General features: G+C 40.4%; 1 protein-coding gene across 4 annotated transcripts in view; it reads left to right on the top strand.

Annotated features, from left to right (window-relative positions):
• Positions 1-2337: 2337 nt before the first annotated feature.
• LOC118332737 (ubiquitin carboxyl-terminal hydrolase 20-like) overlaps positions 2338-12594 on the top strand; it is a gene marked incomplete at its 3' end in the record, with an annotated part of 10743 nt that continues 486 nt past the window's right edge. Inside the window, 19 exon segments of one of the 4 annotated variants that reach the window (XM_035668147.1) lie at positions 2338-2731; positions 3038-3142; positions 3411-3464; positions 3880-3942; positions 4072-4212; positions 4356-4458; positions 4760-4829; positions 4935-5048; positions 5191-5290; positions 6625-7138; positions 7238-7387; positions 8480-8592; positions 8951-9123; positions 10803-10897; positions 10989-11022; positions 11156-11201; positions 11322-11502; positions 11665-11791; positions 11878-12047. In XM_035668147.1, coding sequence (XP_035524040.1) covers positions 3065-3142; positions 3411-3464; positions 3880-3942; positions 4072-4212; positions 4356-4458; positions 4760-4829; positions 4935-5048; positions 5191-5290; positions 6625-7138; positions 7238-7387; positions 8480-8592; positions 8951-9123; positions 10803-10897; positions 10989-11022; positions 11156-11201; positions 11322-11502; positions 11665-11791; positions 11878-12047 — 2326 coding nt within the window. 4 annotated transcript variants of the gene reach the window in all.

Here is a 12594-nt window from a genome sequence, read left to right as displayed (position 1 = left end):
TTTATATGACACAGAAGTTTACCAGAAAACAGCCACCCCTTTGATTGGTTTATTTTTTAACAGTAATGTTTGTGCACTGATGTGTTTGTGTGGATTAAAGCGATTTTTTTGTTTGTTAAACTGGTGTTTAAGTCAATACACAGCAAGATAACTTTAAATATCTCTCAAAAAAAAAATCATTAATCAACAACTAGTCATTTAACTTTTAGCTACGTAATATTATATTACGCTGCCATATTTGAAACTACTTTTTAGCTTTTTGCATCAACCTGACATAACCAAGCTTCTCCCTATAAACTCCCATAAACCGTTTTACTTGAAAAGTAAAACAACAAATGGTAAAATAGAACCTTGTAGCCCACCTTTAATTAGATCTGACACAACAAAGCAAATGCCCAACCAATTTATGCTAATTTAAGTAATGTGCTACAACAGAAAAGCTAAACTTTGTCCACATGTTTGCTAAATGAGAGTAACGTTATGCTAGCGTGCGGCACGTACTTTGACTCAATCTTTTCGGCAAAAAACAGTCAATAAAATGTTAACCAACACAAAATCACATTAGCATTATGCTGACTTTTGCAGGATTAAACCATTCTTCCATCTTCTGTTTAGTTTTGTGTCCTCAATCTCAAATAAAGACACCCGATGTGTAGCCTATTTTAATTTATTATTTTTTATTTTGCTCCAGATGAACTATTAAACGGACCAAAGATCAAGTCTGATTTAAAGTTACTGAAAAAGAAAAAAAAAAAATACTATATCATACTGTAAGATTATAGGTACTGCTGTAAAAATAAATAAATACTGCTTTTTACCGTAAGATTTTACAGGAGCTTGCTGTCTAATATTTTGTTCCTCAAAGACATCAGAATTTACAGTATTCAAACTGTATGAATGGAAAACGGTACATCTACTGTGCAAAATACCAGTATTCTTATTTTACAGCAATTTGTTACAGTGTGGTTACTGTACATGTGTAGTATGTAAGAATGTGCTGCTCTGGCTGTCATATAATGTTTATGTGTTTCCATCATTTATCAAAAACAAATTTCACCTGCCCTGTTCTGTTCTTTTCTACTCACTAGAAAAGATATATTGCCACCTACTGGTTATTATTTGAACGAAAAAAGAAGTATCAAACCAATCCCACCATCCAGCCTCTGGATGGCACGCTTGTTCATTGCAGGGCATTAATGTGTGTTTGTGTATTGAAATTCCTTACTGTGGTATGCTATAAATATGTGAAGTGGAAACAGTTGAAACATCTACTAAGATACTTGTGTTTTTCAATAGCTGAGACATTGAGACCTCAATCGGTTCCTTAAACATACTAAATTTAAACCCCAAATGGGTACAGTTTCTTTTACAATACATTATTGATAGGACTTACACATAATACACTCTGAATCCACTTTTTGGAAATTATTTTGACCTTTTATAACAAATGTCTGTTTTTTAGCAGTCAGCAGGTCCACATTTCCATCCATAGCCCCCTATAATTGAACCTTAATATCATGAATAGATGTATTTGAGTGAGTAAGTGAGCCCAGTACTGAAATGGATTGGATTTTAAATTCTTTATATTGGCATGTGTCTACAATCGTCTCATGGTCCATTCAGCTGTCCTGCGCCTCCAGTTAGGTTTAAATGAAGGATGATGATGTTGGTGTGCACTGCTGGCAGACAGCCAGTACCCTCATAACACAACCACCCAGGGTGAGTGTCCAACAACAGACCTTTCTGCACAGCCTGTGCTCAGGCCTGCATTAAATAGTACAGTGTCCATGCTTCAAGAACAGCAGCATATACAGTGGCGGACTCATGCTGTCTGAGGGGCAGCGTGTATGCCATGGCTATATGACACTGCATCACGTTTTCTCCACTAGGAATGCAACCTAGAGGGCACCCTGTGACACCTTTTCCCATTTTAATTAGTTGCAAGTTACTTTGAAGATCTAGGTATACATGCAAAATATGCTCAATTTCTAAAATATGATGCATTATAGACAGACTTATAGATTAAACTACTCAACAGGGAGTAGTTAAACTGAGCTATAATGTCAGGAGTAAGTCAGCAGCCTAATGAGTACTTTTACTTTTGATACATTTTGCTGCTAATACTTTTACACTTCTACTTAAGTAAGAATACAGGATATTAATTTGTAGTGGAGTATATTTACAGTAAGGTATTGCTATTTTTTGTTTAAGTAAAATGTGTCAATAAGTCTTCCGCCACTAACTATCCCACACTTGAACGTTGCACGACAGTCCTTTACCACAGTGGATTTGGCGGACCATTTAAGCGACGTACAACATTACATCACTTCCGTAAACAGTAGTCTTCACCGTTACTGAATGAACTCCATATTGCTCTTCTATAACTCCTATAACATATTTGAAGAAATTGACCAGAAATAACTAACAGCTAACGAGATACAATCAATGAAAATATATAATTAAAACAATATTTGTCAGGCTGACGTCTCCGTGTTGTTGCTCCCTCCCCTCGGCCCTGCGTCGTGCCGTGCCGTGCCGTGCAGTGCCGTGCAGGACCGTGCGGTGGATGGGAGGGGGAGTTGTTTGGGGGGTGTCGGGCCGGGGTATCGCGTCTGTCGGCTCGGCTCCTCGGTGTTGAGCTAGCATACTTGTCGCCTGCCCGCATCCAGTATGGATAGTGCACAAGAAGAATGAAGAATAGCGATTACCGTCGTGGCAGCTGCTTCTGTTGGTAAATACGACTCATGCACGGCTGCTGTTGCCATCGAGATCATTTTTTGAGCTTTGGTTGGTAAACATAAGGCCTTTAACAGCTGTTCGGTTCTGTTTGTAAATACTGTGGGTCATTGTGTTAAGAGGGTCTGAGCAATGGTTAGGTATGTCTTTTACGTTCCTGTTATAAGTCAGAAACGAGCTGCGTGGGATTTATGTGGCTGCACATTGTGTGTTTTGTGTTGAGCTGCTAGCTTTAGCTGCAACATCTGAATTACCACAGTTGTTTTTTTGTTTTGTTATTACTGCCCTGTCAAATTAGCAGACGTCCCCCTGAAGAGAGTTAGCAGCTATGGCCGAACAAGACATTTGTCCTCACCTGGACTCCATAGGAGAGGTCACCAAGGAGGACCTCCTCCAGAAATCAAAGGTGGGTTTATTTTTTTATTTATTTTTTCGCTGTAGTTGTTCTGCACAATGTCAAAGATGCACAGTCCAGGTCACTGACTGTGAGTGCCATGGCCTTAAGGTTGTTGTAGCATCCTTGTCTCCATCAGTTCTGACTGTAGTAATAACCACAGGAGCAAATATAAGGGATATATGCTGGAAGCTCTCTTGTGTTGCACTAGCTCTGTGCATATGACATGTTTTTTCCTGTTCCCTTCAGTTCTGTTCATGTTGTCTTCCTCTTGCTGCAGGGAACTTGCCAGTCTTGTGGTGCAGGGGGCCCAAACCTGTGGGCCTGTCTGCAGGTAAGGTTAGGGCTTTAAAAATGTTTTAAATGTTTGCCTCTTCAGTGGTCATTACTAGTTTAGATTGTGCACCTTTTCACATAAACGCTGACTTTTACTACTACTGCTGCACTAATCATAAACCATTTAAGGTCAGAAGGTCAGATGAATGCTTAATAAGTAATGAGGATGTTAGGCATACATGTAATTATAAATGCAATTATAAATGCAGTAGCTACTAAAGCCAATACACAATATGTGCAGTTACAGCTAATACTTTATACTCTGATTTACATTCATAGCATGGAATTATTTATTAATAATCCAATTCCGATTGATAGACAAGTAGATATTGTTATTGTTACTGTGATGTAATGTCTCTGCAAGATAGAAGAAGCCATAAGATCCTGTCTAATACAGTGTTTCTGCTCTGTAGAATGACTGCCCATATGTTGGTTGTGGAGAGTCCTACTCTGATCACAGCACCATGCATTCACAGGTAAAACCCCTTCACTTTAAATAAACCTGCCAGCTTTTGCTCTCCTTATCACCAGTTTACCTCCTCGGTGGATGGTTATGAGAGGGAAAATGTTCCTTTCTTCAATGATTGTGAGTATTTTTCCTTTAGGCCAAGAAGCACAACCTGACTGTGAACCTGACGACGTTCAGGATCTGGTGTTATGTGTGTGAGCGGGAGGTGTTTTTGGAGCACAGGCCTGCGCTGGTGCCTGTACCTGCTGCACCCCACCACTGTAAAGCCACAGAGCAGGTACAATATGGTCTCTCTCCGTTCTCCCACTTGATAGATTTAAATAGAAAAACAAAAAAAAAGTGCTAGTGATGCCGTTTCAAATTCACACTGCCCGTTCTTTACTCGCCTTCATATTTATAGTATCTATTCATTATTCCCAGGAAGCTGCTCCTCAGCCAGTAGGTCACCCACTAAAAGCCGTACCAATTGCTGTGGCAGAAGAAGAAGGTTCGGAGTCAGAGGAGGATGAGCTTAAACCCAGAGGTACGCCAAGTCTACGGTCAACATTTCTCCTCCCAAAAATGCTAATACATGTCTTTTCATTGTTGGATTTTCTAAGTGTAGTATTAGGTTATAGCTGCCATTTTTATTAGATATAATTGTTTTGAGCCCTAAGAATAGTTACTAGGCCTGTTTCTAGCATTGATAATTAACTCCTAGTAGTGTCTTCTCCATTCTACTTATTCTAAAAATATGAGTTTATATCTAAATTGCTTAGTTTGTACACTTTTATACATACACAGAACAAAAACTGTACGGTTCTTGTTTCTCCTGTTATTTCAAGGCTTGACAGGAATGAAAAATATTGGAAACTCCTGCTACATGAACGCAGCTCTTCAAGCCTTGTCCAACTGGTGAGGTCACTTTCTCTAATTACATTTGGTCCATTACCGGGGTTTATTAATTCATTTTCCTTTAGTTAAACAGTTGTGTTCATGTATGTTTTTCCTCTCTTTAAGTCCTCCTCTCACTCAGTTCTTCCTGGACTGCAGTGGATTGGTCCGGACCGATAAGAAACCTGCTCTCTGTAAGAGCTATCAGAAACTCATCTCAGAACTCTGGCATAAAAAACGGTAATAAACACATAACAGTGACATAAAACTTGAGACAAGTGACGGAATGCAGCTGTGCATTTTATATAAAAATGAGAGTGTTATTTACTAATGAATCATTTACAGTGTATTAAACTAACTCTCATGGCGGCTACCCTCCCAGGCCCAGCTATGTCGTCCCTACCAGTCTGTCTCATGGCATCAAACTAGTAAACCCCATGTTTCGTGGTTACGCTCAGCAGGTAGGGGCAAGCACCCAGCAGGTAACTACACCTGGCATCACTCAACAGCTTGACACTGTCTTGTGAACCCCTGTGTATTTTTCTCACACATTCCCTAAAAATGTCTTTTTTCTGTTAACAGCTGCATTTGAGGTTGGACTTGAGTTGTTTACTTGTTTTTAAAGGGATAGTTCTGTTTTGGAGAAGATTTTAGTGTTTTTTTATTGATTGAGTCATAGATGCAACAGTGGAGAGAAACAGTAGAGAGGAGAGGATAGATATCATCTAATTTCTTTGGTAATCAAGACATTAACGACTTGCAATCACTTAAACTACAATCGGTACTTTCATTAGTCTTGCATCACCTCTTAGAGTGGATTTCATAGAGGAATAGTAATTTTGGTAAATGTACTTTTTTTGCTTTCTTCCAGAGTAGTTAGCCTAGTTAAGTAGCTTTAGCCTAGCATAGCAAAACAACTGGAAGTAAGGGTAAACTGCTAATGACAACTTGTTACAAAATCAGTTTTGTGCAAATTTAACAAATAAGATATAAGGTGTTATTAAGTGATCATTAGAGGTGTCGGTAGGCGGATATTGATACCTTTGGACAGAGCCAGTCTGTTTCTCCCTGTTTCCAGTCTTTCTGCTAAGCTAAGCTAACCGTCTCCTGGCTGTAGCCTTTTATTTTGCATACAGACATGTGAGTGGCATCGTCATATTTTTTGCAAGAAAGCAAGTGTATTTCCCAAAATGTCAAACTATTGCCTCAACTTTAGAGAGGCTGTATATCTCCACATGCCTTCAAACTGCATGCAGAAAGATTAAAAACGCATCAGTGAGTCTCACACCGTGGTCGTGGGACACAGAATAATCCCCTTAAATACACAAACAAATAAACAACTCAAATAAAACCTTTTGTGTCGAGTTTGTCTGATCCTTTTTAAGACACTGAATTATCATCAGACACTGAATTATCTGTGAAATGTTGTTTAAAAATGTTTTCATGTTTGATTCAGGCATTCAGTGCATGTTTGAAGTGTCTGGTTTTGCTTGATTGTGATTGCTATGGAAAAGTGTTTAGAAGAATTTTTAAATAATGGGTTTTGCCTCATACCCACTGTCTGTAGTGAGTGTGATTATTTTATAGGTTCTCCTTGTACCACTTTTTTTAACCAATATACAAAACGCTGTCTTGTTGCAAACAAGACACTGTTACTCACACATTTCTCTTTCCATCTTTAGGTTTACAGACATTTACTGTATTTGTTGCCCATTACTACATATCCAACTTCTATGAAAAACACCTGTCTCTGTGTATGTAACTATACTCATGCACCCTCCTCTTGACTGAATGCAATGTGCTTTTCTTGCTACAGGACACCCAGGAGTTCCTGCGTTGTCTGATGGACCAGTTACACGAAGAGCTGAAGGAGCCTCTGACAGAGTGCAGCATGAGCGGAGAGGGAAGTGATGGGGAGGAGATAAGAGATGGAGAACGCTCCCCATCTGAGGATGAATTCCTATCCTGCGACTCGGGCTCAAGCAGTGACCGGGGGGAGGGAGGAGGACTGGGTGACGGTGAGCTGCTCCTGCAGGATGAGTGTGATGGCGTCAGGCCACCAGCAGTAGGGGTGGTGGGCGTCAGTACTGGCGGGGTGATCTCAGAGAAGGAGAGGCTGAAAGAAAGGAGGGTGTCTGGCTCACCCCTACGTGGAGGCTCGCAAGAGATGGATGAGGACGCTGATGTGGATACAGCAGCTGAAGAGGGGGTTACTGAGAGGGGAGAGGAAGAGGAGTTAACGCCAACCGCAAACACCGAGGTCCAAAACCAAGAGAACAACCAGTTAACTGCTACTGGGCAAGGGCAAACCCAGAGCAACAACTCCTCAGGTATAATGCCAGCAGGAGCTTTACATTCCTACCTTCCACAATATTCCATAATTTGTCTCTAAACTGTCCGTTTTGTGCATCCAACATGCTGTTTTTTAGAGCCAGACAATGAAGTGTCCATGACCCAGACCCAGTCCACTCCCTGCAGTCCTGTGCGAACCCTTCAGGAGCTGCATCCCAAACTGTCCTCCAGTCCACCTCGCTCCAGCCCGCTCCGCTCTGCAGGACCTGCGTACTCTTTCAAAAAAGGTAAAGAAACACTGGGGTGTTTCACTGCTCAAGGCACGTCAACATTTCTACTGACTCCTGGGGAGTCATTTAAATTTGATGGATTCAGCAAGGATTTCTTACATTTTACATAGAGCTGGACCCTTTTTCTTACCTCTAGGTTTGCAGTTCTGCAAGTTAACAATGCAGTGTTTGGTTAGGTAGCCTGGTTTGAAAAGTATCAGTGTTTTTTCCCACTAATCCTTCCTTCCTTTTCAGAATCAACACGGGTGAATTTGATTTATTTTTCTTAAGGTTCCAATGACACCCAGTTATTGCTTATGTGGATGGGGGGAAGTCAAACAGGAGATACTGGTTTGTGTGTGTGGGTTGTCATTACCTCTATTAACAGGGTCCTCCCTTAAGACCACACAGTCTAGGAATGAAAATGTATTCTTATGCATCTTTTCCTTTTTAGTTATGCTAGCAGCGTGGTTCTAGGGAGATGATGTACCCTGATAAGTTTGTTGATCCCCTGAGTTTTGGAAGGTTTGTCATGAAATTTGGTACAGACATTTAAGTTCCAGCTCAGCATAAATCGTAAAAAAAAACCATGGCTTGGAAAATTATTTTACTTTTAATTAGCAAATGTTGGCATTTGTTCACTCCAAACTAAGATGGTGAACAACAGACTTGCTTGCTCTCTGCATGTTTGCATTGTCATTGTGACATTTCATTGTTCCAAAGTATGCATGCTTGTAGATATCTATTCTTGATTAATTAAGATTAACCTCCACTACCTTTGTGAACGATCACCCAAATTGAAACAGTGGCTTTGAGCTTCATCTCCGTACACATCCTGTGCCACTTCCTCCATGTGTAGATTTGTGCTTAAACTTTTCAGCAGCTTGTAGTATCTAAAGTCTGTAGTGTTAAAACACAGATCCAGCTGTCAGCATATTGGGATCCTGCTGAAATAGTTGTATTCTGTCCACCACAATATATACACAGACACACTGCTTGTTTTGTCCTCATCCATGAGCAACTGCGGCTAGCATGTTCTTTGCTAGGTCAAGTCAAAAAACATTGTCAATGTTAAGTTTGTCCTCTAATATGCCGTCATGAATCTTCCAGCTCAGCTGCTGCTCAGTGCCAGGAAGAAGAAACAGTCTCACTATCGCAGTGTGATCTCTGACATCTTTGATGGCTCTATCCTCAGTCTGGTCCAGTGTTTAACCTGTGACAGGGTGAGTTGTTCTTCACAAACACCAGGGGGAGCTACATATTAAGTCAGAAACAACTGTATATTTACTAAATAATATTCGATTTTTTTTGCTTTAGGTGAAATTTTAATAAAGGTATAGCCTATATATCGATTCAAGTTTGTGTTTTATTTGTATCATTCACATATGCTTATTATTACTATTTATTTGAAAATGTGGATATGAAATGGCTTATTTAATCCAAAATCAAACACACTGATTTGTGTAGATAAGCATTTATTTCACACTTCTTAGAGAGAACCAATTTTTAAAGTTCTACTACTACTCTACTCTAAAAGGGTTGTGTAACACTGTGTAAAACAATTATCTGAATGCACGACAGGTCTCTACTACAGTGGAAACCTTTCAAGACCTGTCTCTCCCTATTCCTGGTAAAGAGGACCTGGCAAAGCTTCACTCCTCTATACATCAGAACCTCCCAGTCAAGACGGGCGTGTGTCCCGACACGTACAGCTCGCAGGGCTGGATCTCCTACATCATGGACTCCATACGCCGGTTAGTGGACCATGCTGCCAGTCAGCGTGTGTGAACACAAAGACATCAGTTTAGCAGAATCGTTAGTGATAAGGCACGATAGATTAGAGGTTAGAGGTTTCATTTTTCAGTGTGTTGTCGCTCAGTCAGTTAGTGGTGTAGATCTAAATCAATTCGCTGTCATCGGAAATGAGTACCCAAGGCACCAAATGCAGGTAGACTTTTTGTTTGGCGAGTAAAATCTTTCTGAGGAAAAAGCCAATAATAGTAATTTACTTTGGAACTGAGAAGTGTGTTTTTTTAAGGAGACATTGCCCAACCCTATTGTCACACTAATTCCACATTATCTCTGAAAAGCAACCAGTGTTTTTTTTCCCCAAGAAATGTATTAAGTGGGAATTTGGCTCTGGTTAAGTGTTTACAATAAATGCCGCTTCATCTGACTGTGAAGATGACAGAAGATGCAGGTGAGGGGATGTCGGTATCAGGAGGATTTGCCAGAGCTGTCAAAGCAACGTATGTGTCCTTGTTTAGTTTGCTGCATGTATCTTGGAGTTGGCAAATTAAAAAGGTTGTGTATACCGCAGCCTTTATCAGGATGCATGCCAGCTTGTTGTCACACGAAGTAGAGACACAACACACTGATTCTCTTATAGTCACCTTTTATTAAATATAAAATGACAATTTTCTGTTATGTGAGTGTTTCCAGCTGCTAGTCCTGCACCATGAAATGATGACAGCTCCTGGTTAGACTTCTGCTCTAAAGAAATTCACGAATTCTGTCAGGGCAAAGGTTTATTTTTCATACCTCGAAGCTGATAAAAGAAAACGTGCGAGATTCAATCTCATCTATATTTATTTAGAGATGCAGAGACAGGCCTTGGCATGCAGTTTGCCATAACGGTGCTGATGCCTTTGTTTGATAAATCTAGTGGTCTCCTAGCCAGTATAGATGGAGTGACGCCTGAATGCGAAAGTTGTCACCAGACTCTGCAATTCCTTCAGCTCTACAGAGCTTTATAGAGTCCTAAATACATTTTTTTTTTTTGGTTTTACAGCCTGTGTCTTTACTGTTTTGGTTTGTGCTCACCGGTCTCATCAGCATAGCCTTCTTCAGTGAAAAGTTCTTATAAACCAGCAGACAGACTTAGCAACTGGCTGGGGAACATTGTGGAGTATTTAGCATCTAAAGAGCCATATATTTCCCTCAGGAGTTGGTGGAGATAGAACACAGCTAAAAGGATTTACAGTGTGGACTTGCCAAGTTGCCAAATGAATACTAATGTTGCTCCGTATCTGCTGAATGTGTGAATAAGCAAGTTCGCCATATCAGCTACACAAAATTATAATATGACAGCTTTGTGTTTTTGCAGAATCACAGACATTTATGTAATAAACTCAAAGGCCTTGTTCGAATGGTAGGAGAACTCAAGACGACCACCTGAGGAGCAAACCTTTCAGGAAACTGTAAGATCAGATGTATTTAGGCTGAAAGCTGCTCTTTAAACTTAATGCCATCAAAGATCCGGAGCTAGTATCGCTCCAGGCAGCATTGCCTTTGCGGTTGTTTAATAATTACAAGTTGCTGACCCAAACGAAGGTCACTTGTCCATATGATTACTATCAGGATATGGACTAAAGAAGCCTGATGTCTGTATGTGGTTGTAATGATTGCGTATCTTTGTATTTTTCCTGAACAGGTTCGTAGTCTCATGTATCCCCACTTGGTTTTGGGGCCCCATGGTAACCCTAGAGGACTGCCTGGCCGCCTTCTTTGCTGCAGACGAACTCAAAGGTAAACCGTATTACACTATACTATTGTACTATAATATAGTAGATGAGAAGATTTCTGTCAGAACTGACATTTATTTTAAATCTTTTCCCAGGGGACAACATGTACAGCTGTGAGCGATGTAAAAAGTGAGTATGTATAGTAAATCCGGGTGGGGACATTTATTATAACTGGAGAAATTCTGTTAAACAAATCATCAATTTAAAGAAGAATATTTTTCATTTATTTAATTTTATTTACAGAGCACTTTGTTTTCTACAGGTTGAGAAATGGGGTGAAATATTGCAAAGTGCTTAGACTTCCTGAGGTACACATTTCTTTTTTTTATCTGATCTTGTTGCTGCCGATAACAACACAAACAATCTACAAATAAGTTTTGCTTGTGGTTGGCCACATGAAGTGTTTTTTTCCTCAATTATCTGTGCAGATTCTGTGCATTCACCTAAAGCGCTTCCGGCACGAAGTCATGTATTCTTTCAAGATTAGCAGCCATGTATCTTTCCCATTGGAGGGCCTTGACATGCGACCTTTCCTGGCTAAAGAGAGTCCATCCCAAGTCACCACTTACGACCTGCTGTCAGTCATTTGTCACCATGGCACTGCAGGAAGTATGAGATAACTTCATTTCCTACACATAAGCACATTTCAAATGTTACTTCCATATAGTTAACATATCTAAGAGATTGAGCAAACATCTGCATATTTTTATCTATACCAATCACTAATCACTTTTATTTTACTCTTCTCTTACACTTTTTCTGTTGCTGCAGGTGGACACTACATAGCTTACTGTCAGAATGTGATCAATGGCCAGTGGTATGAGTTTGATGACCAGTATGTCACAGAAGTCCATGAAACAGTGGTGCAGAATGCAGAGGCCTATGTGTTGTTCTATAGGTGAGCCTTTGAAGACCCCGTAACAAAATCAATGCTGGTTTATTCAAAATGTTTTTATTGACTGTATTTTTCTTGGACCCATACAGGAAAAGTAGTGAGGAGTCTGTGAGAGAGAGGCAGAAGGTCGTGGCTCTGGCCAATATGAAGGAGCCCAGCCTGCTGCAGTTTTACATCTCCAGAGAATGGCTGAACAAATTCAACACCTTCGCCGAACCAGGCCCCATCAGCAACCACACATTTCTTTGTCAGCATGGAGGTGTGTTTCAAATTTTTGTAGAGGGGGAAATTCCTGTCTTATCAGACTGAAAAAAACATTTTAGGTACAGGCCTCGCTAAAGGGAACTCAAGTGGTTTTACACAGAAAGGTCAGTTTACTAGTCATGGGGAGTATTACTTAACCTGTAAAAACAGTATATCTGTATCTCTAGAGGAGCTTTGTCAAGTCTGAGAAACTGATGATGTTAGCTGTGTTATTTTGGCCTGGGCTTGAGCTTACAAAATTGGAACAGAAAGCCTGTGTTGGCCAAAATGTAGTAAATTACTCATTACATGGACGGGACATGCAGCAAAGGGCTGCAGGTTGAAATGGAACCCAGGCCACTTCGGTAAATGCTAGGGCTACTCACTCACAGTTTCCTAAAATCTGTTGCTACCTTCTTTTAACAAATTTATTTTCCCACATTAGTCAGTAGATTTAGATCTGTTAAAAGATGGAGACATGGGCACCCGGTTAGCTCAGTTGGTAGAGCTGGTGACCCATATAGTTGCTGCAGCGGCCCGGGTTCGAATCCGACCTGAGGCCC

This window comes from Morone saxatilis, unplaced genomic scaffold (genome assembly GCF_004916995.1).
Source record: "Morone saxatilis isolate NCDOM2014 unplaced genomic scaffold, NCSU_SB_2.0 Contig21, whole genome shotgun sequence".
NCBI classification, from domain to species: Eukaryota; Metazoa; Chordata; class Actinopteri; family Moronidae; genus Morone; species Morone saxatilis.
Note: the sequence above shows the minus strand (reverse complement) of the source record. Positions and strands in the feature narration are given on the sequence as shown.